Raw genomic sequence first — 27500 nt, 5'->3', positions numbered from 1 at the left:
GTTTTACTAGAAAAAGAAACAAAATATTAGGTCCCACCGAGATTTGAACTCGGATCGCAGGATTCAGAGTCCTGAGTGCTAACCATTACACCATGGAACCGCTGAGTGATCTGGGTGTTCGCAGGTAATTTGTGTTTGTTTGTGTTGTATGTGTGTGTGTGTCGATGTGTGTTTGTGTGAGCATGTCTGTGTGTATGTGTGTGTGTGTGTTTTACTAGAAAAAGAAAAAGAAACAAAATATTAGGTCCCACCGAGATTTGAACTCGTATCTCAGGATTCAGAGTCCTGAGTGCTAACCATTACACCATGGAACCGCTGAGAGATCTGGGTGTTCGCAGGTAATGTGTGTTTGTTTGTGTTGTATGTGTGTGTGTTGATGTGTGTTTGTGTGAGCATGTCTGTGTGTATGTGTTTGTGGTGTGTGTGTGTGTGTTTTACTAGAAAAAGAAAAAGAAACAAAATATTACGTCCAATCGAGATTTGAACTCGGATCGCAGGATTCAGAGTCCTGAGTGCTAACCATTACACCATGGAACCGCTGAGTAATCTGGGTGTTCGCAGGTAATTTGTGTTTGTTTGTGTTGTATGTGTGTGTGTGTGTGTTGATGTGTGTTTGTGTGAGCATGTCTGTGTGTATGTGTTTGTGGTGTGTGTTCGTGTGTGTGTGTGTGTTTTACTAGAAAAAGAAAAAGAAACAAAATATTAGGTCCCACCGCTGAGGAAAGTGGGTGTTCGCGGGTAACTTGTTTGTTTGTTTGTGTTGTATGTGTGTGTGTTGATGTGTGAGCATGTGTGTGTGTGTGTGTGTGTTATAGTGTGTTTGTGTGTGTGTGTGTGTGTGTGTGTGTGTGTGTGTGTGTGTGTGTGTGTGTGTGTGAGAGAGTGTTTGTCAGCGTCGGTGTGTGTGTATGTTTGTGTGAATAGCAACGGGAAAATCGATTTGGGATGATTGAGCAAAAACTACAAAGACACTAGACACATTTGAAAATAGAAAAAAGGCATAGAAAAAATACAGAACACATACACAATAATTAAGTACGACTTTTTAAATCTAAACAAGAAAAAGAAACAAATTATTAGGTCCCACCGAGATTTGAAATCTGATCGCAGGATTCAGAGTCCTAAGTGCTAACCATTACACCATGGAACCGGCTGTGGGTACAGAGTGTTTGCAGGTAAAGTGTGTTTGTTTGTGTTCTATGTGTGTGTGTTGATGTGTGATTGTATGAGCATATGTGTGTGTGTGTGTTCGTGTGTGTGTGTGTTTTACTAGAACAAGAAAAAAAAGTTAGGTCCCACCGAGATTTGAACTCGGATCGCAGGATTCAGAGTCCTGAGTGCTAACCATTACACCATGGAACCGCTGAAGGGACTGGGTGTTCGCAGGTAATTTGTGTTTGTTTGTGTTGTATGTGTGTGTGTGTTGATGTGTGATTGTACGAGCATGTGTGTGTGTGTGTGTGTGTGTGTGTGTGTGTGTGTGTTAGTGTGTGTGTGTGTGTGTGTGTGCCGCGTGTGTGTGTTTCTGTGTGTGTGTGACGGTGTGTGTGCAGTGTGTGTATGTGTGTGTGTGCGTGCTTTCGTGCGTATGTACAAATGTGTGTGTATGTGTGTGTGCGTGTGTGTCAGCGTCGGCGTGTGTGTATGTTTGAGTGAATAGCAACGGGTAAGTCGATTTGAGATGATTGAGCAAAAACTACAAAGACACTAGACACATTTGAAAATAGAAAATAGGCATAGAAAAAATACAGAACACATACACAATAATTAAGTACGACTTCAAAATACTAAGTTGTCTTACAAGAAAAATGAAAACTATACAAAAAAAAATTAGGTCCCACCGAGATTTGAACTCGGATCGCAGGATTCAGAGTCCTGAGTGCTAACCATTACACCATGGAACCGCTGAGCGAAATTGGTGTTCACAGGTATCTTATACCTCTCCCGAGTAGGGCCTACTTGGGCCCTGTAATGTATTCCTTTCTGCCGCTATTGTTCCTTTCTGTTTATTTTTGGAACAGTGACGTAAGTGCGGTGTACAGATAGAAAGCCTACTGTATACACACAGTCTGTCAAGCCAGTGAGCCAGCTCAATCAAAGGCACATGGCAAAGATTTTGTTTTCTTTTGCTGAGAAAATGCCAGGACAAACCGACTAATCATAGGTTAGGAGAAAAGTAAGAAAGTTAAATCAGAGAAGCTGAAAAACAACAACGCACATGCGTACAAACGTTTACTTTTTGGTGGTAATGTTTGCTTTTTCATTTCGCTTTTAACTTTTTATTTCTGTTTGATTTGGTCACAGTCCGGAACTTAGCCTTTGTTCCGTTTGTGATCATCATCTGTCGAACAATCCTCTTTTTTGTTAGGCTGAGCAATGTACGAAAAGGTGCTTGATTTTGGTTGAACGCCGATTGATGGATGGATGGATGGATAGATGGATGGAAGGATGGATGGATGGATGGATGGAAAGGCTGAAGGGTAGATGGATGAACTGCTAGGTGTTTTTACATTTAGTCAAGTTTTGACGAAATGTTTTAACATAGACGGGGAATCGAGACGAGGGTAGTGTTGTATGTGTGTGTGTGTGTGTGTGTATGTGTGTTTGTGTGTATGTGTGTGTGTGTGTGTGTGTGTGTGTGTGTGTGTGTGTGTATGTGTGTTTGTGTGTATGTGTGTGCGTATAGAACTATTCCGAGAAAACTACTGTACCGATCTTCATGAAACTTCACATGAGAGTTCTTGGGTATCATATCCCCAAACTGTGTTTTCATTTTTTCGATGACTATTTTTGATGACGTCATATCCGGATTTTAGTGAAAGTTGAGGCCGCACTGTCACGCCGCCCTCACTTTTTCAACCAAATTATTTGACATTTTGGTCAAGCAATCTTCGACAAAGTCCGGACTATGGGATTGCATTTTAGCTGGGAAGCTTAAAAATTAGTTAATTAGGTAATTAGTTAATTAGTTTGCTTTTCAAAGTTGTCATTAAAATCGAATTTTCTGTTACAGATTAAAAAATGATCACGTATGATCTTCTCCTTAATTATTATTTTTTTTATAGATATTTCATGTTTACTCTAAAAATGTGCTCAGAATGGATGAATCTAGGTTCAAGTACTATACGTACGGTCGCATGCTTCGCGGGGGCGAGCGTGACCCTACTGGGTTTTGCGGCTTAGCAGAGAATATCTAAAGGTAGTCTTGACGATGACTGTTTTTTCTGTTATTGATCTTGATAGTTTGATAACGATTGACAAAATGTTTTTATATCGCTTCACGCGACTAGTTTTTTTTTTTTGTCAAGTCGTTTGTTCTGTTATCAGTATTTTTCCCGATGAGGTCTCTTCCTTGTTTGCGTGCATTGTTTGTATCTCGTGGTCAATTAAAACAAATCTTGTCTGTACTGATTTTTTGCAGGGGAAGGAGAGAGATAAAGAGAGAGAGAGAGAGAGAGAGAAACAGAGAGAGAGAGAGAGAGAGAGAGAGAGAGAGAGAGAGAGAGAGAGAGAGAGAGAGAGAGCGCGCAATGCAGACATGACAGACAGACGGACGGACGGACGGACAGACAGACAGACAGACAGACAAACATAGCACTCTCATCAATTGTTTTCAATCTCATTAAAAAAACTGATTTGAAACCACGTGTACTCTGTACAGAATTTATTTCAACTGCCACATACTGAAATCAACAAACAACACAGTCATGTTCTTAACTGAGAACTGTACAGAAGACAGAGAAAAACCGACACAAAAAAGAAAGAAAAGATAATTTGCACGATAATAATCTCATCGTACATACATATAAACAATCTGAAACAGTATTTCACAATCATTCAAAAACGAGGTAATACAGTTCAGTAGTAATTGACAAAACACGTCCACAATAAAAAATAAAATAAAACAAATAGTAATAATTGCACGGTGATTATATACATAATTTTATTAATCTAAGAGCTTTAGAGCTGTGGTCCATTCTATAAGTAACAGGTTGTGAAAACATGACTTGTTCTTTTGTTCAGACGATGATGAGCTGGTTTAATTTTGATATTGCTTCATAACAGATTTTGATGGTGAACGAGTATAAAATGAAGAATAATACGTTGGAGTCGGACTAGAGTATTTCAGATAAATGGTTGACATTTTGTGCGAATGATTAACCAAGAACTAACTAACTTTACAATCCATTAGCGTTTTTGGTATGCGAATAAATCTGAGACAATGCTCCCAAGAGGCAACTGCGCAAAAGTGATTATTAATAATTGCAGTGTTTGCTTCTCTAATTGATAAATGTGAAGTTGTGGTAGATCAGTGTCTACGTTAACTTATCTTATCCAATCAAACGTGTGTGTGTGTGTGAATAAAAACAAAATGAACGTTTTGATTGTCTTTGAAAAACGTCGAGGTTTTCACGCATTTTTCTGATGTGTGTGACTGTGATAACTGATAGGATGAGACACTGACAATATTGCAATGCGACCGGTTTCAGGGGTATCGGTTTATAGAAAGTGTAACGGTTATAGCCGGGGATAAGAATGTCTCATTCTCAGTAAAATCTCCAAACCATTCAGATCAAACAACATGAACATACAAACTACTCACAATATCAATACGTTTTATTTTGGTACTCCTTTTACCCTGCCGGTAAAAAGAAAGATGTAAACTGATCCGATCATGTACAATATGACATGTGCAAAACTATTCACAATATTGATTTCTTTTTGCTGGCATTTCTAAACATTTTCTTTCATATTTGTATACTGTATTTTATCATGCACACAGCAGTACGGTCCGTGCAGCACAACCACACAGGTAATTGCGTACATCTTTCACCCTTTAACTCTTGTTAAAGTTCAAGGGTGTATGTTCAAACACACACACACACACACACACACACACACACACACGCACGCACGCACGCACATGCACCCCCCACCCCACCCCCCACACACACACACACACACACACACACACACACACACACACACACACACATACCTACTATCTCAATGAGTTCACTAATCACAAAATCACAAATCACAAGCGTGTCTCATTAAATGAAAACGACAAAAATCAATTGTCGATCGAGTTCAATTTTTTTCAACATTTTAAAATAAATTCTACGACACAGATACATAACACATGGACTAGTCTTTCCACTTTGAAAAGGAAAATGTCAAAACTACACGATACTATATATAAGCAAACCTTTGGTTCCAAATACATAAAAAAAAGCACACAATAAAGCTTTTATTATTCAGAAATAGTTACAAACACCATGCAGTTTGATTCTTTTTTCCACTGAGTATATGAGTTGTGGTTTGTTATCACACACTCACTCCAATTCATGAACATCGTTAACATAATCAGGACATTTAAAAGAGGCAGGCAGTATTGTAAGCTCGTGTGTCAGTCTTGCAAAAAGGAGTTTAAAGTGTGTGTTGGGCTATTTTAACAAAACAAATTGGTTCAAACATTGCACATTAATATTCTGCAAATAGGCTTGTTGATACTCTGATAAGATGTAAGTTCAAGGCGTAATCTACAATAGTATCAGAATAGCTTACCTCGATCGTTAAAAACATGTTGTCCCCATTTTCCACGGACCAAATTTTATAATGAATCTCTCTCTCTCTCTCTCTCTCTCTCTCTCTCTCTCTCTCTCTCTCTCTCTCTCTCTCTCTCTCTCTCTCTCTCTCTCTTTCTCAAGGACCGGTTGTAATAAAAGGCGAAGCCTTAAGCTTCTTTCCTTGAAAAATACAGTTCCATCATCTCTCTCTGTCTCTCTTTCTCTCTGTTACACACACACTCACGCGCACACACACACACACACACACACACACACACACACACACACACACACACACACACACACACACAAAACATGGGAAGATAGAGATAAAACACACAAAGACAGACACACAGACAGACACACAGACACCAGTGAATGCATTTGCGCTGCAAGCCTTACTTGCACAATCATCGAAATATCAAAAGAAACAAACGTCCCGAAAAGTGGAAACGTGTAGGCTTCCGTCTGAAATGTGTGCACTGCTGTCTAATTGTGCTTTGACGAGAAACTCTGCATTTTACGGGGAAAAACGCCTTCAAACATTGTAGACCCGGACTGACAGGTTCAATGCATTATACGAACATTAAACAGTGTGTTGAACACTTGGTGTGTTTCTTGGATTTCAATCAAAACTGTAAAGTGTCACAAATGATCGTCTCAGTATATTCTACTTTGTAAATGCCAAATTCTCCGTTCTGCCCAAAGTAAATTCAAGAGTGTTTGAACAACACTCTTCTTAGTTCAGATGAAAACATCTCTGATGGTTTAAACAAACGGATTTAGCAGACATATAAGGAAGAAACAATAATGACAGAAAGCAAATAAGCACAGATCCTAAATGGTGCCGAAGCCGTTAATTTGTAATTAAAGCTCATACATATCGTAGTAGAATTTGTGTGGGACTTTGTGACACGTGTTAATAGTTTTTTTCACGACTGTTTAAAATCAACGTCACAGCCTCGTGGCCATCAATCATCACATTCACAACCATGATAAAAATGACCTTTGAACCACCGTTTGGGACAAACAAACAAACAAACAAACAAAGTTGCTCAACATTCATACAATGTTATGTAATCAATCTCTATTATTTTGCGCAGAATTATCATCAGTGAAAAAAGTACATGATCAATATCAACACATGTAAAAACACAAAAACAAGGCATACCCACACCTCAAATATCGCAGACATAAATTACAATTAGAACTGTTTTGGTTTTATGCTCAATGCCTCTTTTAATCCGTCGCATACACAAAAATGGTTGGCTGAATTCTCAAGGTACTGCAATTTTAAATTTTGGTACCATAATGTTCATCTCACATGTACACTGTGACACTGTGTTTTGTCAGACGGCAGATCAGCTGTATGAATCGCCACACCTAGTTTGAAAGTCCACGGCCAAAAAAGCTTTTTCACGTGTACTTTGAAAGTGCACAGTCAATTAAGCCTTCCGTGTAAGTGTACTACGGTGGTCCACAGCCAAGAGAGCCTTCTGGAAGTGTACTTTGAAAGTGAACAGCAAAGAAAGCCTTCTGCAAGTGTACTTTGAAAGTGAACAGCCAAGAGAGCCTTCTGCAAGTGTACTTTGAAAGTGAACACCCAAGAAAGTCTTCTGCAGGTGTACTTTGAAAGTGCACAGCTTAGAAAGCCTTCTGCAAGTGTACTACGGTAGTCCGCCGCCAAGAGAGCCTTGTGCGAGTCCATTTTGCAGATCCACACAGAAGAAAAGCCTCTGCCAGTCTCAGACGTTGTGAATCGGAGTCCAATCCAGCTTGACCTACATCCGCCTGGCTGGGTGGGCCGTAGCGAAGAGGAGGCCTTGATACATGATCCCGTTGACCTCCATGGTGACCACGAGTGACCCGTCCACTTCCGATCGTCCGTCATCTGAAACGACACAGACAACATATCGTTAAAACAATGCAACGGATCGGAGGTAAGTTGAGCCCGTAGTTTGTCGTCGAGTACATAGTATGATAACTAAGTGTGCAGGGCTCGTAAGTAAAGAAGCAGCAGCAACAGCAACAAAAGCAGCAGCTGCAGCAACAACAACAGAAATACTAGTAAAATAATTTGAAGCAATGAAGACAGAAGGAAAAGAAAACATGCCTTATGCTCGCACAAATAAAACAAATTCACGGTTCAGATTTCACGCCTAGTTAAAATCGTGACTTCCTGAGTGTCATTCGACGCACTTGCACTAACCGGACCATGCCAGTCACCGAGAACACTTGACATCACCAAGCCAGCAACAACTTTCAAAGAAATCACTGTCCATCCACAGAAGTATTACGGGTTGCTTCTCCTAATTCTCTCTCTCCCCCCCCCCCCCCCCCCCCCCCCCCGCGTGTCAAAAGAACTCCTCCATTACTAAATCATCGAAGTTCTTGACATCAGTAAACTAGACCAGACAATAATATTACAGAAACTTCGATGACAGAAGTGTGGCTGTCATGTCTTCGTCCTGTCAAAGGGTTCTCTGTGGGAAGACACAGAGACATGCTGATCATGGAACTCGATAGCTAAACGCGGCTTGCCAACAGTGACGCCATCTTGAAACTGCCATGTGACGCTAAATGACGTCAAGTGCTTTCTTTAGAAGCAGTTGTTGTTTAGTTAGCTGACGTGATGAGATTTGTTGAGAATGAATGATAAGGATTTGGACCCCTTTTTGTTTACTTCGTATGCGTACTGTGCAGTGGGCAATTGCAAGTCAGAAGTTAAAACAGGAAAAAAAAGAAGAAAAAAGAAAGGCATGCGTCCTACAAAGTTTAACGAGGCAAGGTAGCGTGCAGTTCTAGAAATCATCTTGAGGTTATTTGTAAGTTATCTTACGGACCGAAAAAAGACGAAAACATAAATTCCAGCAAAAGGATACCTTTTTGGTTTAACCAGTTCACACGTGTTCGTCAAAAAAGTAGTGGGATACTGCCTTGTCGTAATGTTATTTACCTGTACAAGTAATACAAAAACAAACCCGTCCCACTTTCATCTACTATATTTCACGTGCTCTCTCTCCCTGATTTTATACACTGTCATGCTGAGAAGGTGGTGTGGGAAGGAGATATTACGCATGCATGTTCGTCCAGTTTGACTTTTGCTTGGTAATAGGCATACTCAATTTGTTCGTGTCGAAGAAAATGAATGAAGCCGTGATATGTTGAATCAAGTCAAACAAGAAAGTAGGTTTGAAAAGCCGATTCTATAAACCACGGACCATTTGGGGATGTTTTTGTCTGTGTCTTGCATGCCATTAAAACTGTCTAATACTTGTATTAGCAAGCAAAATTAGGCAAGTGCTTTCCACCGACTTGGATTGCAAAGCCCATATCTTCAGAATCTTCCTCTTTCTTCCCGGTCTCATATGTTTCCATATATATGTCACACAGACAAATATATATCAAAGGCAATGATTTAGATTTCACCTATGTCGTCACTGCCAGAAAATGTCAGGTGTTTTGTGTGAGCTTATACACCCTAAAGTATTCTCTGCACAGAAGCTACATAGATTTGTTTTAAAAGGGCTATTAAGCCTGCATTTGCTACCAAACGAACGAACGCACGTCACACATTCAAGTCCCGAATGCCTTCTTCTTCTTCTAACACATTTTTTGTTAGCTTCACTTCACAGTGGCATATTTTGTAATTCCCTTACATTTACACAGAGCAAAAACACCCACTTCGCGAGGTAGCTAATAACCTTTGACCTTTGAGGGCAGATCTGGGAGCAGCAGACGACAATGTGACATTCTCTCCTCCTTACCTCCCCTTCGTCTCAGTCTGTCATCTAATGCAATCAGAGACGGCGCGTCCTCTCTCATAACACTCTAATCTCGCATTCTCATCGGATAGAAATTGACTTCAACCTGCTCTGCACAATAGCAAATCCGAGAACGCTGTAATTATCTGGATTCATCTACAGACTATGATTACATGTGCCTAAGAAATCGGACAACTCGGGAAGAGAGGGAGGTAGGTGCGAGCAAGAGTCTAGCTCGGATTGTGCTTGATTCGTCTCGGTTTGGTAGTCTCGTCGAATTTCGCCGGGGCACCCTTGTGACAGTTTGTAACATCAAGCCCTGAACGATTTGAAATGAGCTCACTTTTGTTGTCAAGAGGTTTCTTGAGTTTTGATGCCGTGATAGTAGTTTAGGGTTGTTCGGTGGACACATTACTGAAATGAAGCCTATGATTAAAGATGGCTTCTCACCCATTTTCTTACCGAATGTTTGGATCAGCAAAAGCTGGATATTATCAGGTAATGATAGTTCACATAGTTCGGAGAATCCCTTTGATACCCATCCACATTCAAACCAGGGAGGGATGTGCGAGTAAGAGGAGGACGATCCGTAAACAAAGCACCTTGGTATAGTCACACGTTTACAACACCACCAACAACAACAACAACAACAACAAGAACAACAACAACAACACAAATAAATCAACAACGCCAAGACTACCATATTAATGCAACAACCGCATCATAATACTTCATTTAGCTCAGGATAGGGGGTTGAGGGTATGAGCGGGAGGGGGTGAGTTGGGGGGTGGGAGAGAGAATTCGTAGTATTGTGCCAGTTTTTGGATTGAAAGCCGGTCATTGCATTGTGTGCACAAGAGAACCAACCAAAGAGAATAAATCAAATAAAATTTTTAAAAAAAAGATAATTTGTTTTGTTGTTAAATAACTCACTTCTGCTGGTGATTTTGAGGTGGGCGCTGGGCATGCTCACATGGGGTATCATCCTATCATCCTCGGTCATTTGGCGTTTTCGGGGTGGGCTCCCACCGCTGTCCATGGCGGGCGGCACGGGTAGACGGGCCTCCATCTTACGGGTGGCCTCCTCCATGGCGCGTGACGCGGCCTCCATGGCTAAAGCGTCACGCTCCGTCAGGCCTCGCGGGTTGGGATGAGGGGTGTGAGGCGGACTGTCGTCGTCATCTGAAAAGAGTAATTAGAGACAAAATAAATAAGAGTTCGATGGGTTGAAGAAGACCTTGCTGTTTCAGCTTTTCTGTCGATGGCGTCTGTAAATTTATCCGGAGTGGCTCGGGAACCGATTAGTTTAGCCACGGTCTATTTGAAGACTTTTTTTATCTTTTATTTTCTCAAACTTTTGGAAGTTTTAAACGTGGGGAAGGGAGGGGGGGGGAAGAGGTTCTGCACAAAATCACTGTAAGTCTCCAACACACCCTATATACAACACTTCCACTGGACTTACCTATCTGAGAATGGTGTGTGTCCAGGGCGGCGGGCAGTACATGCGGAGGGACTCTGTTCTGGGCTGCCCAAGCGGCCGCCGCGCTGATCGAGGTCTTGTTGGACAGGTCAAGCACTGGGGAGGCTGCCCTCCACGACTCGATGCCCTGTGGACGACCCCAGAAGTCCGTGGCACACAGACCGTTAGTCCACTGGTCCCCTCCTGTAAACAGAGAATGGCGAGGTTAGTTATTTGCGAGAGAAATAGATGTATTAAATTGTGTGCCTTGCGTGTGCGGGTGTGTACGATTGTGCAAAGCGTAGGGGTTGAATGGGGCGTGTAGATCTTGCTGTAGAAAGGGGGAGAAGGGTTGAGGTGGTGGTCAAAAGGCTAGACTGCAGCACAGAGACCAATAGTTTATCGGTCGCCCCTTGGACATTAACTCGTAAGGACTGATACTAATAAGCAACAGAGAACACGTTTGGGTCCCGGTGTTGGGGATGGGGTGGGTTGCATTAAGGGATGGGGGGGGGGGAGTAGGGGGTTAAAGACGAAGCTATTCACCTCACCGTGAAATGCAAAACTACTGAAATTCATTGGGGCTAAAAAAGCAGATAATAATTTATAAAAGAAAAGAAAAGATGAGCGACATACATCACACTTAAGCAGCAGGAGAAAAAAACAAGTCGCGTAAGGCAAAATTACTACATTTAGTCAAGCTGTGGAACTCACAGAATGAAACTGAACGTAGTCCGCCGCTAGTGCAAAAGGCAGTGAAAGTGACGAGCCTGTTTGGCGCGGTAGCGATTGCGCTGTGCTTCATAGCACGCTTTACTGTACCTCTCTTCGTTTTAACTTTCTGAGCGTGTTTTTAATCCAAACATATCAATCTATATGTTTTTGGAATCAGGAACCGACAAGGAATAAGATGAAATAGTTTTTGAATCGATTTCGGAAATTTAATTTTGATCATAATTTTTATATTTTTAATTTTCAGAGCTTGTTTTTAATCCAAATATAACATATTTATATGTTTTTGGAATCAGAAAATGACGAAGAATAAGATGAAATTGTTTTTGGATCGTTTAATAAAAAATAATTTTAATTACAAGTTTCCGATTTTTAATGACCAAACTCACTCATTAGTTTTTAAGCCACCCAGCTGAAATGCAATACCAAACCCTGGCCTTCGTCGAAGATTGCTTTGCCAAAATTTCAATCAATTTAATTGAAAAATGAGGGTGTGACAGTGCCGCCTCAACTTTTACAAAAAGCCGGATATGACGTCATCAAAGGTATTTATCGAAAAAATGAAAAAAACGTCCGGGGATATCATACCCAGGAACTCTCATGTCAAATTTCATAAAGATCGGCCCACTAGTTTGGTCTGAATCGCTCAACACACACACACAGACAGACAGACAGACACACATACACCACGACCCTCGTCTCGATTCCCCCCTCTATGTTAAAACATTTAGTCAAAACTATGTATGGGGAAAAAGATCAATAGACGACGAACTTTAGCAAAATAGAACAAATCCAAACGCACGAATTCTAAAATCAGCTGAAGGGCAACAACCGCGCACAGGAATCTGTCGCGGATGAATTACTAATCTTGATCCATGCCATCACCGTTATAATGTATTGTGAAGGCCACTCATCAGCCTCGTATCGTGAAAAATGAATGCGAGGGCCGCGTAATGATGATTCTCTAACCATTGTTTCTTGATTTCCCTAGCAATAAAATATTGACCGCGTGGGTGCCATCATTCGGAGGTAACTTTCTTAACATTTAGAGCAAAGGGGGACCCGTACGGTTTATATACCTATGAATGGTCGATTTAGTGCACTAAGCAATGAAAATATAAGTTTAGCCTCACGTCAATTAGTTTTACGAAAATTCCGTGCCACAATACATTAGAATGATTACATTGAGTATTTCCAAGATCAACAAAAGGAAAACCGAATTGATTAAGACCAACACCACAGCCGACAATCCGGTGATGATCAATGGGGAGCCCATCAAGGAAGTGGAGTCCTTTGTTTACCTGGGGAGCATCATTGACGGACAAGGAGGCTCGGACAGGGACGTCAAAGCAAGGCTTGGGAAAGCACGGGGAGCCTTTGTCATGCTAAAGAAGATCTGGAGTTCCAAGGAGATTAGCCAAAGGACGAAGCTTCGGATCTTCAATTCAAACGTCAAGTCTGTTCTTCTCTATGGGTGTGAGACATGGAGGACAACAGAGACCATGCTGGGAAAGATCCAAATCTTTGTCAACACCTGCTTGAGGCGCATCCTAAACATCAGATGGACGGACAGAATCCGAAATGAAGACCTTTGGCAGAGAGCTGACCAGAAACCAGCGGCGCAGCAAATTCTCCGGAGGAAATGGGGCTGGATAGGGCACACCCTGAGAAAGCCAGCATCCAGTATCACGAGGCAAGCCCTGAAGTGGAATCCACAAGGGAAAAGGAAGAGAGGCCGGCCGCGCAACAGCTGGAGACGAGACACTGAAGCAGAGATCAACAGGCAGGGGAAGACCTGGAGCCAGATCGAAAGGGCAGCCCAGGACCGTGTCGGATGGAGAATTGTCGTCGATGGCCTATGCTCCCCCGGGGGTTCATAATGGCCTAAGTAAGTAAGTACATTGAGTATTTCGCGTGGACATCTCAGAAGTGTTCTGTTTTAAAGCTTGCAATTCAGCCTTAAAGTTTGTCAACAAAATATTTGCTGACTGAATCGCGGAGTTGAACACACACTTCAACAACCCAGACACGTACACAGTGACACAGCCAATCTCATTCACCGGTTAAAAGAATTACTTTACTGAAAAATGTATGTTCACATTACATAACATGTCTTACGGGAATTCACAAAACAGAAAACTCACTGCTCATGTCGTTTGTATACATTGAACATAGCAGAGGCGCCCATATCGTCACATTAAGAATAAATTATTCATCGGAAACGTTGGTCACTTTGATTGGCTAATGACCGGGTCACGTGCCTGCTTGATGTATCCTTCGCAGCCATGATGGTTTGTCTCCCGGTTGAAAAATTCATACTGTGTCAAGTATGAACAAAATGATGACAATAGCAAGCGATGCCGTTATATCCTGACATTCGTATGGGCAAATTGCCGGTAACCAGCCTTTCTACAGTCTATTGAGCTGTTGTAATAATGCCCGTTTGCAGGATAGTGAGTTTTGACCTTGTCATCCAGGAGCTCTCTACAGTTCAATGACGATAGCCCATTTATGCTCTGCTCTGTTACCCCCCCCCTCCCTAATTGAAGGAGAATGTACAAGATAAATGCACACAACAATCTTCTGTGACCTGATTTGTCATATATCATATATCTCGAATGATCTGATCTAAAACGTTATAACCGGAATCCAAAAACCCAGTGATAGCGTTTCCCGTTTACTAAATTTTAAATAAACAAAACAAAAATAAAAACCCGGATTATTCATTGCGTGCAATTATGCTCAGATACTCATCTCATGATAATTACACGGTCTGGAAGGTGCAATTAGATCTTATGTCTGGTACCTCAATTGTCCGGAAAATAGTCCATTTAGATTGTACGTGTTCCGACATGAATACCCGTTTTATTGCCTTCTTGATAATATCTCTTTCTCTCTCTTTCTCTCTCTTTCTCTCTCTCTCTCTCTCTTTCTCTCTCTCTTTCTCGCTCTCTCTCCCATCCCCTGTGTGTGTGTGTGCGTGGGGGGGGGGGGGGGGGTAGGGGTGGGTGGGGGTGTGTTAGTGCTTGTGTGTGTGCGTGCGTGTTTGTTTCTGCGAGCGTGTCCGGGTAGTTTTTTTCTCATTTGGTTATCTCTTAGTTTGCAAGGGGACAGATATAAATTATTTCCTTAGAGCTATACATCCGCTACATTTTCCCCATGCAAACATGTGTGTTTCTTGTGAATTGCATTCAAAGTAATGTATCACCTGGGAAGACATTTACACCTCTAGCTTTACTACGCCGACCAGATAGGTGTGAGAAAACCAGGATGTAATACGTTTTGCTTTTGGTTTTTATTCGCAAATGAAGAAAACAGAATAAAATACACATTCTGGTTTATTCTGTTTTCATTTCAAGAAAAATGCCTCAAAAACTGTTTATGCTGCGCAGACGAGAAACGACCTTAGCAGAGGAAGGTGTTTTGATGATATGTCCCACACTGGAGATTTAGCGTCTGCAGTTTTCATTTCTTCTCCGAAAACAAAAAGCCGAGCGATTTTTACCCCGCTCACGAGCGATCTGTTTTGCCCTCAGCTGCAGATGAATATCGTCAAGGGAGTACAAACGATTCTAACACCGCACAGAGGTAGCTCTGTAGCCGGGTACAATTTTGTCCACCCGCTTAATCCCCACAGAAATGTACCCGGCCTGGGACCGATTTCAGCCCCTGATATCAGGGTAGATTGCGGTGAAACGGGAGAGTATAAGAGCAGATCAAAATTCGGCCTCTAATTCTGCTCTGCTCACCCTGTCATTTCGACTTGCTTGTCAAGAAATATGACGATAACCGAATTTAAGGCAGGGATGAATGAAAACGAATACTTCGTTAAAGACACACTCCTTTTAGTTCATGTCTTGACTAAAGCTCGTCTAAGGCTGCTGATGACGTTCAGCGAAGTGCAGTGATAGTTTGATTTTCTTTTCAACAAACACCTGCCTACTGGTGACAGTATTATTTCGCAACGTCGTTAAAATATAGACAGAAATTATATAAATATATTAGAAGAAAAAAAACCTACCGCACATCAGACACTGTGGTCCTTTGTTTGTTTGCTTAGAAATGTAAACCTATCCAACTCATTTCCTTTCGCTCTGTCGCTTTACAGACTCTTTTTGCTTTTCTTAAAAACTTCAACTGAATTGAAAAAAATAATTTCTTTCTCTTTATTAGTTTTCTTAGTGGGTCATTTCTGTTTCATAATAAGCTGAAGGTTCGGAAATGACACAAAACAAGTCCAAACACTCGAGTTCTCACTAACTCTGCGTTAAACGATTCGATATCAGAAAAAACAAGAGCTTGTTACATAGTGAAAATAAAATCATAACCCCTCTGAAGGAAATCAAAGTAGGTCAGCCCTTTCAGTTCACGTTTAATACTTCCAAGACACTATTTTAAAGAGCAGAATGCATCCCAGTTATCAAGTTTCTGAGGACGTCTAGAAAAATAGAACTCAGCTGGCTCACACCGAACCGATTCAGATACAAAACCCCAGATCAACTCCTAAAGAGAAGGCATCTTTTCAAAACGGGTCGTGACGCGCTAGAGTTACCGGGCAAATGATAGACTACAAATTACTTCTCATCATGCCATGAGCACCTAGGGTGGCCATTTGAGGCCATGATTTATGAGCGTCCTCATCAGATAAGGTGCGGGGCTCGAGACACCACCTCGGGAACAATCGGTGCGGTTTATAATTTCATCTCGATCTCCGCCCGCTTCTCTCGCACAATGGGGCAATTGGATATCAAAATTATAGCTCGCCTATTAAATTGATTCGCTCCTATCGTCGTGCTGACTTTTCGGGGGCTGTCTGCTTGCTCGCGTTTCGTTTGATTTCCGCTCCGCACGATCTAGGTAGCTTCAAACAGAATACGTTTTAATCGACCGCGTAGTCGGTGCCTCAAGTTGCTCCTCAGGAAGTTCGTCTGCAAATATCATTTTGTGGCGATTTTCTTTTTTCTTCTTCTTTCTTCTCCTCATAGTGCAAAACACATGTGTTTGATGAATTTTTGCCAGATTTTCTGGAAGATGCGTAATTAACGGCGCGTTTTAGAGTTAAACGGTTAGGGCGCTCTATGCTGTGAACCTCGTAAATATTTGATGGCAAGAGTTTGCCTTTTTTGTTGCTAGAGTGATTAATTTTCTAATGAGCAAAAATTATTTGATTTTATATTGAGCCATTTTCAGAAAGATAACCCCTCAACAACAACAAAATGTGTAATGCTGTGTACCCTGAAGATGTTTTGCTTACAAGGAATAAAGGTTATCTTTAGAAAATGTCGGACTTCAGTAAAAGACCGATGCGGAATTCTAAATTTTACACACTTAAATCCTAGTCTTCTTGAAATAAGTTGCAAAGGAATGTTTTCCTAAAACTCGGATAGTTTGTGTGTGTGTATGTGTGTGTGTGTGTGTGTGTGTGTGTCTGTGTGTGTGTCTGTGTGTGTGTCTGTGTGTGTCTGTGTGCATGCGTGCGTGCGTGCGTGCGTACATGCGTGCGTGCGTGCGTGCGTGTGTTCACTTTCAGATTCAGCAGATGGCTACAGTAGTTATACAGGGATCGCGCTAGCTTTTTAAAAAACGCGTAAGTCATACGCAACGAAACGAAAAAAACGCGTCACGGACCAATATTTTTGCGTACTACGAAAACACGTACAGACACAAACAAAACACGCACGAAAGACTTAAAGACACTCCTTACCTAAATACGGCGAGTTTTCCTGTCGAACTCCGCGCACGCCTGTCGAATAACACCCCTGCTGTCTCCAACCTTCGGGCCTTGCGAGTTTGTTTCCCGCTCTAATACGACTAGACACACTTTCCGCCTTTTGGAAGCGCGAGATGGGAGAGCAGCTAATGTCTGTTTCATTATCCGACAAGACATTATCTGGTAATACCCTCGTTACGTTCGTTTGCGAAACATAGTTTTGACGCGCAGATTTCATGTGTGTCGTCACTTCTCGAGCCCTATAGTCAGTTTCAGGATCGGGTGATTATTAAGTCAGAGCAAAAGCGCTGCGTGAAGACAAGAAAAAGTTACAATATTTTTGCGTATGGCTTACGCGGCGCGGCGAAAAAAACGCGTCAGCGACTTTTAAAATGCGTCAAATACGCAAAAATCGTGCGTAAACGCGATCCATGGTTATAAAAGAACCAAAGACGGAACTGAAAACACACAGTGCGGGCAAAGGTGGGTCTTGGGTTCTGTTCTTCAAATTTATTTTCACATTAGAATGCGAACAAAAGAGCCATCTTCATCATCATCTTCAGTGTGTCATTAAAGTGAAATGTCTCCGCCACCCTTCGTCTGGGAGACATTTCTTAAAAGCTGCAAACGTTTCAGAGAAATCAGTATTGAGACGAACACGGTCTGACCCGAAATTGTACAGCCTGAAGTCTGCTCCTTCGTTTCTATGTATTTGTGTAGAAAAAAAAGCAGTGGATAACGTTGCCTGGGACATATATCCTCAAGATCGAGTGAAACGAGTTACAACGTGGACGGACGCTAACATTTCAAACAGAATGCCCGCATGCGGCCCATCTGTTCGAACAGTAACGTCCACAGTTTGGTGCCGATCTGAACAAAATGTTCATAGGAGTATGGTAGAGACCGAAGCTGATAGAGATGAATTCAAATGACAAATTCAAGTACACAGCTCACAACACTGATAGAACTGAAGACAGATTTTGTCGCAGGACAGATAACCGATGATTAGAAGAAACCATCGCCCGCATACGGCCCATCTGTTGGAATAAACATATCCACTGAGCAGAATCGAGACAGAATTTAAATCTTTTTGACACACTGTGCAAGATATATTTTTACTGACAATCTTAAGACTGAGCACGTACGCGGAAAAAAAACGTACCAAGGCGAGGACACAGAACTGATGACTAAAAAAAAGGCCATCGGCCGCATGCGGGCCATCTGTTGGAACACGAATGTTCACTCCTTAGGGTCGAGACAGAATTTGATACACATTAACTGATAAATTAAAAGGACAGAATACGGCGCGTTTCCTCAAAACTGGGTAAGCTGAAGACAGACAGAGCAGGCGAGGACAGACAACTGAAGACTGAAGAGGCCAGCGCCTGCATGTAGTCCATCTGTTGGATGCAAAGTGCCCATTGTCTGAAGGCGAGATGCAATTTGATACACTGCGGGCCACCCCACCCCAAGGGACCCATGATGATCGGCCAAGCTTGTAGTCGCTACGACAGTTTTATACCGGCTCTTTGGACGCTAATATCACGAGATCCCTTCAACAGACTTGACAGTGACTCTGGGGCAAGTCTAATGACTACCTGTCTACCCGCAAACCGCTCCTTGCTTGATCATTAATCAACATGATTAAAGTGATACTGCCTATCGCGATCCCAAAAAATCGACCGGGACTATCAGGGGATACGCGCTGTATAGTTATTTGGGATAACGATGGTGTATCATTTCTCAATATTTATTTTTGTGACCTGGTTGGCCTTTTTTTCTTTCTTTTTTTCCGACCTTGGCTTTAGTAGTGTGTGCGTACCGGCGAGTTCTAAAAATTAAAAAAAGCCTAAATAGGATCTTGATCGTACCTGGTACCTGTGTCTTAAGAACTTGGCATAAACGTGTATATGCGGACGTGTTTTTTTTCTCATAAAACATAATCGTTCTTTCGAATGGTAGATTTTACATGGTGGTTTCCTTGTCAAAGGTAATGATTCTAGGAAACTGAAATAGAGGATCATGTTGGATCGCTTAGAAGTAGAGGAGGATTGTGATTGTGGTGGTGGTGGAGGGGGGGGGGTGGTGGGGAATGGGGAAGGGGTTGGGTGGTTTAGTGGAGGAATAAGGAAGAGTGTATGAGGAGATTCAGCAATTAACAACCGACTCACCTGGAGATCCTCGCCCGAGTTTGCCGTTCATGAGCGAGCCGTTGAGGTGGTGCGTGGAGGGTACAAGGGTTGGTCCGGGAGACAGGTCATAGCCGTAGCTTGATCGCCGTCCTTCGCGTCGGTTGCCGTCAATGGCTGCCTGCAGTTCTGAGGGGTTGCTGAGCTTCAGTTTCTCGCACTCGTAGGGGTACAGGTACTTCATATATCTGAAATTAGCGGTAAAAAGGAGGTAAGTTATAGTTGGGAGAAAACCCTCACGTGTGTCGTGGGTAGCGGAGGGCAGGCACGCGAATACTTTTGGGGAGCATGGGGGGGTGGGAACGGGACAGAGGGGGGTGGGAAGGTGTTGCAGGAAGGTAGGAAAGTAAAATATTTAGCTTTACCCCTCTTTGTGCTAAAATTGGTAGTTGGGTTTTAACATCCCTTCAACTTCTTTGGCTATGAGGGACCTTAGTGTTAGAGAGAAAAAAGACAGAAACACACACATGGATACAGACAAACCAAGGCAGACATTCACAATCAAACAATCTATCTGGACCGTCTATCTGTCTGTCTGCTTGTTTGCCCGTCTGCCTCTCTCTGTTTCTGTCTCTTTCCCTCTCCACCCCCCTCCCCACCCCCCACCGTGCAGGTGCATGGAAGTTAAACAAAAATCAACACAGACACAATGGTATATTAATACGCACAAAAATAACCGCCTCGATGTCGAATTCTTGACATCGTGCCTTGTCTGTGCAGTGCACACTGGCATCACCTGCACGTTCACCCCGCTCAGTCTTCATAATTCTTCGGCATCAGACGTAACACTTCATTCCTCCTGTCATGCAGATAGCAGCGTCTTCTTGATACGCGAGTAACATGCACGCATTAATTGTGTTCTGACATGTTGCACATCCATCGTCTGATCCCGGAGCGACAAACAGCTCGCGTGAATAATGGATGCATCGTAAGTTTTGATCAGACTGTCCTTGGATCAGGTATACAGACGGGTCTGAATGCTTTCTGTGGCTGGGTGGCTTTGATGCAAGGAATGTGTTGAGAGCTAGGGAAGAAAGTGGCTTTAGAACTGGCTGCATGGAATGGCGAAGGTGTCTGTATCTTAATTAAAAAAAATAATCTTGTTTTTCCTGGCGAAGATTATGGTTGTGAAATGAACAGTCTCTTTCTTCTTCTCCGTCTTTCTTTCTTTCTTTCTTTCTTTCTTGCTTGCTTTGTTTCTGTCTTTCTTTTTATTGCTTGCGGGACGTCGTTTACTGTCAAGTCATGCATTGACATGCTGCATTGTTCCACATTTTCGGAGAAAACACTTTCTTGTGCCATGATAAAAATTCTTTTAACATTTCTATAATCATTTAGCATCACCAATCCACTCAAACTTTACTGTCTAGAAACACAGAAGACAATCTCCACGTCACGCCCAGCAGCGTTCAGCACGCGGGCCGCACATGTTACAGTCAGGGTCCGAACCCATAACACTGCGGGGCAGAAGACGATAGCAGCGGGCACATGTCCGCCCCTTGCAGCACACCCAACCATCTTTCTTTCTTTATTTGGTGTTTAACGTCGTTTTCAACCACGAAGGTTATATCGCGACGGACCCAACCATCAGTGTCTCTTCACCTTACAGGTGTGATCGCCGGACAAGACATTTTGATGACCGTTGCTTGTCCTTGGCATGTATAAAATGCCAGGTGAACTGCAGGTGTGGTATTAGGTATGCTGCATTCGAGCCGTGAGCATCAAGAACGTCTGAGGGATTTTAAAGTTTTTAACCACTTCCTTTCAGTTGAAGGTGAACTGGTGGATAGATCCCTTTTGTGGACCAACCTTTTGCACATAAACTGTCGGAACCTACAATCATTGTTTTTAAAAATGATTTATTCATTACAGCTAGATATCGGTATAATGTCCGAATTTACTCCATTCAGTCAAAACATGGCCTGGATCTCTTTTACATTTTACGGCGTAGGCAGACACAACATTAAAACCTCCACACACTTCACAACCCTTGAGCCTCCTTCTCCAAAATAAGACACTTTACGACGAAGCTGTGGTGTTTTTATATCGCTCTACCTCCGTTTCATTGCTCTTGTTTAATTAGTTCACTTCACAGCAGTTGTTGGCCTTTCCAGGCCTGCTTATTTTTCACGACCCCTTTCCCTTGCTGTAGCTTCCGTATAGCAAGCTTCAATGAAAGCTACGTACAGCAGCGCTAGCATTTAATTAAGTGCCTCTCGTTTTATGTTGGCAAATGCTGGTTGTCCACCCAGGGCAGAAATGTGTAAGTGTGCTTTAAGTTTTGCCAAGAAAGCAGTAATTGTCTCTTCTGGTCAGAAAGGGATGAGAGTGCAAGGATCAAGATGAGACGTGCTTGGATTAGGTAGGGAAGGGAGCGATGTACCTTGGCGAATTTAAACGTAACCACACACCGACAGTATGTATGTGCTTCGAGAAGAACCCCTTTTGCAGATGTGTTTTTTAATTGATTGTTTTAATGGACTACCCCACCCACCCTCCTCGATTTACAAGTAGGCTCGCGATTTCTTTTTCTTTTTTCATGCGTGTGGAGTGCCAGGTGATTTTGATGGGAAGGAGATGTGTGGTGGGGTTGGGGAGGGGAGGGAGGGAGGGGGGGGGACGAAGGGGACTCAGCTCTGGGTTGTTCCCCATGCTACTACTACCTCATTCATATTTACTGTTGTCTTACTGCATGAAAACAAGGTTTCCGTATTCATAAAAAGAAAACAAATGATCACCATGGTCACGAAGGAATACAAACAGGAACCTGTTCTTTGGGGTAAAAAAGGAGAAAACCACAGAGAGAAAGAAAAGATTCATCGTCAAGATGTATACAACCATCACAGAGCTAGAGATACACAATATTGTGTAAACAGCAAAAACTCCGTTTTTAAATCTCCGTCTGTCATAATGAAAACCTGATGCACACAAATCCACGCTCGTTTCGCGAGACGGGGCGAGAGAGGGGGAGCTTTGCATGCCGGGAGTTTTACAGCCGATTTTATTTATGTGCGCGCATTTGACAATCACATTTCCTGGCCGCCGATTGGCGATGCTCGGCAATCCAAGCCTGGCATTCCTAGAACATCTGGACAAGCCAAGGAACGCACTGGGAAATGTTGAATGAAAGAATAACAACAGTGTGTGTATGATGGGGAAGAATGGTGGAAAGAAGTGTTCGGACCGATACCGCCCCTGCTCGTTTTGCCAAGGGTTTTGATATGAGGCAGTCTATGGACGAACGCTGCTATTTCAGTAATCCACAAAGTGATCTGATGTGTTTGCCCTTTCTGTTAGCAAGGCTGTGAGCAACAATAGTTCCCAAAGAGCACAGACGTGTCTATATATAAAAGCCAAAACATAAATTGTGTCGTGTAATAAAGCAAGACGTTTATAAGACGAAAACCAGTGCTAATTTCAAACAATGTATCCGTGCTCTTTTCAAGTGCGTTGCCTAAAATATAGGACACCTATCCTCTTGCGACGCACTTTGCAAAGGAAACAAGGCACCTCGATTTCTAAGTTACCTATGAGGTCTTTTAGACCAAGACGTAATTGAACTGTTGAATGTCAAATCAGTTTTGATTTTGCGAAATATGAATTCATATCATACATGTCTAGTAATCAAACTAAGTTTTTTCATGAATGTGAATTTGACATTCTCAGAAAAAAAGGAATAAATAAATAAACTCAAAACGCTCTTATTTTATACCATACCAAAACAAGAATTTGCCTCATTATTCTGTAAGCAAGAAAAGCGACCTGTTCCTCAAAATCAAGTACGTATCTTCTCTCCACACTTCGTAGGCACAACAAAGCGGTAGGGATGTAAATGCGGAGACTGAAGATTTGATGGGGCTACTGAAGAGGCAGCTCTGCGGAGAGAGCCGGAAAGGGGTTAAGGGCATGGATGGAGGATCCGAGTTATGGGGTGAAGTAAAGTACTCTTGTCAACATGGATAAATGTAAAAATGTGTGACATATGAGTCGAGCGGCATAAAAGATTGTTTGTGCATCTGGTTTTACTTGTTTCCATAAGAATTTACGAGACGGGACCTTGTGCCAGTGAAAACAAGAAGCATGCAAAAGAACACGACTTTTCTATTACAACCACGACGAAATTGATTGAAACAAAAATGTTGCAATCAAAGGGGAAATAAATCCTAATGAAATACTTCATTCAGCGCAGCTCTTTTTAACGAAGGCATCCTGATTGGAGAGGGTGCTGGCATCATGACTAATTATTTCTGTCTTTATTTTCGTTATTTCTGTTTAAAAAAAAAGAAGTTTTTATTCCATAAATTTTAAATATAATACTGACTTAATTGCTCGTAACGATCACTTTTATAATATTTGAGATTATAGTAACTCAAAAAGCTGGACTGTAATAAAAAAAATAAAAAACGAAAAAACAGAACTTCACGTGACTTGAAACTCAAACGTTCTGACCAGTTATACAATAAATACAAACATCTCAAACTTCACGATCAGTTATGCGAACTAAAAAAAAACAATTAAAAAGAAAAAAAAGTAGCGCAGAAACACCGTGAAAAGATAGTGCAAATATATGACAAAACTTACATGAAACTGCTACATAATTATAGTGGTCAGAATGATTTCTATCACAGTAGCAGCAGCAAGTACACATATAAGATCTTGATCAATACAAGATACCACCAAGAGACTTATCAAATCACACACAGTGTGGCAAAGCGAAAAACCGCATCAACAACCAAGCATATGTAAGTTTGATCCACCATACTCTTTAACAGCTAGGTACAAATTCCTCCCTCGCCATCCAAACCGTAGGCTGAATATTTCATGGCACCGCTCGCGGCCGTTACATAATTTTTCTTGATTAGATCAAATTGGAGCGCGCCGGGCCCGCCTGATCAGGTTAGGGAATAATAAAGTAGCACCATTTGCAGCCATTTATAAATTTTTCATTGGGACGAGCCCCTCAAATCGTTTTATATCAGGCCCCGGGCCACGCTAACCAAATTTCCCTCTTGGCATCCGTGGCCTTCCATCCTCACACGGTCGCATTCAGCGGGGAGGCCAAGACGCCGGAACATGGTATGCGGAAGCCTGCTAATCTGTGAAAATGATCGCGTAAGAGTCGGCGACATGGCCCTCATTTGGTCGAATCAAGGTCCCCCCCACACCCCTTTCTTTCCTCGCTCAGCTATGGTGCTGTGAATCCGGGTTTCCTTTGAACAGCTGCTTGTGTTGAAGTCTTGGGAGTTTGTTCAGTTCAGAGAAGTACTAACGGGCAGAATAGTTTCAAAAGATTTCTTTGAAAAGTGATGATCAGTATGAACGACCCCCCCCCCCCCCACCCCCCAACACCCCAACTTTTAAAAAAAATCGCAAGAGTTCATTCTAGGCTCTTAGCCGACTCCTTCCTTCTTAACCCTCTTCCTTCTTTTTTTCCTTCCTTCATTACAAATAAACAAACAAACAACAAACAAACACAAACAAACAAATTCATACAATTTCATACAATTCAATGTGCACATCCAACCATAGTTCCAATGATTCCACATTTTCTGCTCCATTTTGCTTGCATTCAATAAATCCCTTCATTCCGTGACGCTGTGATCACAGCAAACGATTAGACGCAAGAACGACCGCCTCCTGCCTCCCGCCTCCCGCCCGCTCGCAGCCGACCAGCTGCATGGTGTTCAATGGCTCATGATGCGAGCAAATCGAATTCCACATTATGCTCGATTCTCCCTCCCTCCTCTTCTCTGTCTTTTTCTGGAATCGTGCCGGAATCGAGCTGGGCCCTCCCCCTTTCACGCGCGTCATGGCGCTGTTACGATGTCATCCTTTTTTCGCTCCCTTCTGGCGCTGTCTTCTGCTGTGGAGGTTGGGTGTGGCGCAGTGGTTGTGACTCGAAAAATGATAACCTCGATGCAGTTTTGTCTTTGCTTATTACATCGTGATTTGGTTGTATCTAAAGGTCTCTGTTGAGTAACTTTGCCATGGAGTGGAATCGAGGTACGTTTTCTATCCAATGTGGACAAGAAACTGTTATAACGTGCAAGGGGACATAGAGAAGAAGAAGAAGAAGAAGAAGAAGAAGAAGAAGAAGAAGAAGAAGAAGAAGAAGAAGAAGAAGAAGAAGACTATTTATACAGAGAAGGAGACTGGTTTGAGAATCGCCTCATTTTAGCTTGAAGTCGGTGGCACTGGTTGTCTGAGAAAAACGGAAGAGAAAGATCCCAAAGAAGTCAAACGATATTTGTGCAACGAATTGAAAAGGGGAGAAAAAAAAGAGAGAAGAATGTACACTGAAGAAGGTACCAGACTGAGAGACCAAGTACTACAGAAAATGAGAATGGATAGAGAAGAAAAATTAGGAGAACTATAATAAAAAATAAAACAAACTAGAACAAAGGGAAAGAGACCACCTATGAAGACAATCTCAATGAATGTAACACAGGATATTCCCAGTGGGGTTAGTGGCCAATAAGTAACATGTCTCGTTTTTTCTTTACCAAAACAACACAAAAATGCGGATCGAAGAGTGTACATTTGAATAGCCGTGACACCAAAATCTAACTGAACAAGGAGGCTTGCAGCAATCGGAGAGATGATGCAAAACGAGCAGAGGGGCGGGTCGGAGCGGGGATTGATTCTTTCGATATTGTGCTCGACATTCAAGGCTCGGCTAATTAAATGTTTCTTTACTAGAACGCCTGGTTGTTGAAATGTAAGGTGAAAGAAGTGACTTGTTTGCGCTTTGCGGGAGTCGAGTCGCGATGCTCAATCTGTCTGCTTCGTGGATCCACGATTGATTGTAAAAATGCCACACGTGCTTGATCTGCGAGGGGTGTAAAATTCGGAGCCAAGTTTTTGGCTTCTTTTGTTTCTTTCTCTTTTTTCTCTCATGTTTTTACTTCGTTCTTGTCTTAATATTTATGTCCCCCCCCCCTCTCTTGTGTTTTGATTTAGGTCTTTGTGTATTCCTTCTTTATTTTTGTTAAGGGATATTTTCAACAGTAAATAATCACAAATACTTTTTTTCCATTTCAATACGACCGATTTCTGCATAATTATAGCTTCAAACAATATTGTTCTTAATAATCTACAACGTTTTCTGTGTGATAAAAGGTTCATGCAACCTTGTTATTAGAACTATAAGCTGTGAGTGAAATCAAGCTGTTCAGTGCTTGAAGAAGAAGGCGGAGAAGGCGGGGACAGGGATCCGAAAAAAAGAGAAGAAGGAGAAATAAAAACGTGGATAAGGAAGAAAAAGAGCAAGGAGGAGAAGAAGACAAAGGAGCAGAAGCAGAAAGAAACGAAAGAATAGAAAGAAGAGAGAAAAAAAATAGGAGGAAGAAGATGAAGAGGAAGAGTAGGAGGAGAAAGAGAACGACGAAGAGGAGGAAAGGAAGAAGAGAAAGAGTAAGAAGAAAAGGAAGAGGAGGAGGAGGAGGAGGAAGACAAGGAGAGGAAGAATAGGAGGAGAAAGAGAAGAGAAGGAGAGGAAGAAGAAGAGGAAGAATAGGAGGAGAGGAAGAAGAGGAGGAGGAAGAGGAGAAGATGAAGAAGAGCAAGGTGGTAGGACACACGGTAGAAAATCACAATCAGGAAGGAAAGGAAGCATATGAGGAGGAGAGGATGAAGAGGAATAGGAGGAGATGATTAAGAGAAATAGGAATAGAGGAAGACTGGGAAGAGAAAGAGGAGCAGGGATAATAGGAAAATGAAGGACCACGAGCAGACGCAGCAGAAGCAGAACAGGATAATGACGACACTGAGGAAGGACGTTCCACTCACTGTGTTCTGAGCGTGAAGGCAGCGCTGGTGATGGAGGAGGGCAGGTTGAGGCCCTTGGTGATCTCTCTCCACAGCTTCTTGTTGATGACCTCCACCAGGCCGCCCTTCGACACCACCAGGCGGAACAGCTCGTACAGGTCCAGCGTCTGCTTCGCCATGATCGGGATGCGGTTCACTGGAGATCCTGCAAATACACGCGAAAAAGATGTTGAAGATGTGGTCCAATCAGTGGAAATGATTGGGAGATGATGTCGTAAGGATATGAGGATACGGTTCAGTGGAGATGAT

The 27500-nt window shown here is 42.3% G+C and overlaps 1 protein-coding gene and 4 non-coding genes across 5 annotated transcripts in view; all 5 read right to left on the bottom strand.

The window, feature by feature from the left end:
• Positions 1–28: 28 nt before the first annotated feature.
• On the bottom strand, positions 29–100 carry Trnaq-cug (transfer RNA glutamine (anticodon CUG)). Its single transcript has one exon. It is a non-coding gene; the product is annotated as a tRNA-Gln (tRNA).
• A 142-nt stretch (positions 101–242) lies between these two features.
• Positions 243–314, bottom strand: Trnaq-cug (transfer RNA glutamine (anticodon CUG)). The gene has a single exon. It is a non-coding gene; the product is annotated as a tRNA-Gln (tRNA).
• Positions 315–1290: 976 nt separating this feature from the next.
• Trnaq-cug (transfer RNA glutamine (anticodon CUG)) lies at positions 1291–1362 on the bottom strand. Its single transcript has one exon. It is a non-coding gene; the product is annotated as a tRNA-Gln (tRNA).
• Positions 1363–1832: 470 nt separating this feature from the next.
• Positions 1833–1904, bottom strand: Trnaq-cug (transfer RNA glutamine (anticodon CUG)). Its single transcript has one exon. It is a non-coding gene; the product is annotated as a tRNA-Gln (tRNA).
• A 3734-nt stretch (positions 1905–5638) lies between these two features.
• The window catches only part of LOC138977218 (AT-rich interactive domain-containing protein 3C-like), a 125979-nt gene continuing 104117 nt past the window's right edge, over positions 5639–27500 (bottom strand). Inside the window, exons 4-8 of the mRNA XM_070350126.1 lie at positions 27213–27396; positions 19407–19612; positions 10797–10997; positions 10268–10516; positions 5639–7461 (exon numbers count right to left, since the gene is read on the bottom strand). Of these exons, the coding sequence (XP_070206227.1) occupies positions 7352–7461; positions 10268–10516; positions 10797–10997; positions 19407–19612; positions 27213–27396 (950 nt within the window). The 3' untranslated portion in view covers positions 5639–7351. The remainder of the gene's footprint in view (positions 7462–10267; positions 10517–10796; positions 10998–19406; positions 19613–27212; positions 27397–27500) is intronic.

This window comes from Littorina saxatilis, linkage group LG1, assembly GCF_037325665.1.
Source record: "Littorina saxatilis isolate snail1 linkage group LG1, US_GU_Lsax_2.0, whole genome shotgun sequence".
Taxonomy (NCBI): Eukaryota; Metazoa; Mollusca; class Gastropoda; order Littorinimorpha; family Littorinidae; genus Littorina; species Littorina saxatilis.
The sequence above is the reverse complement of the archived record's forward strand: the minus strand, read 5'-3'. Positions and strand labels throughout refer to the sequence as shown.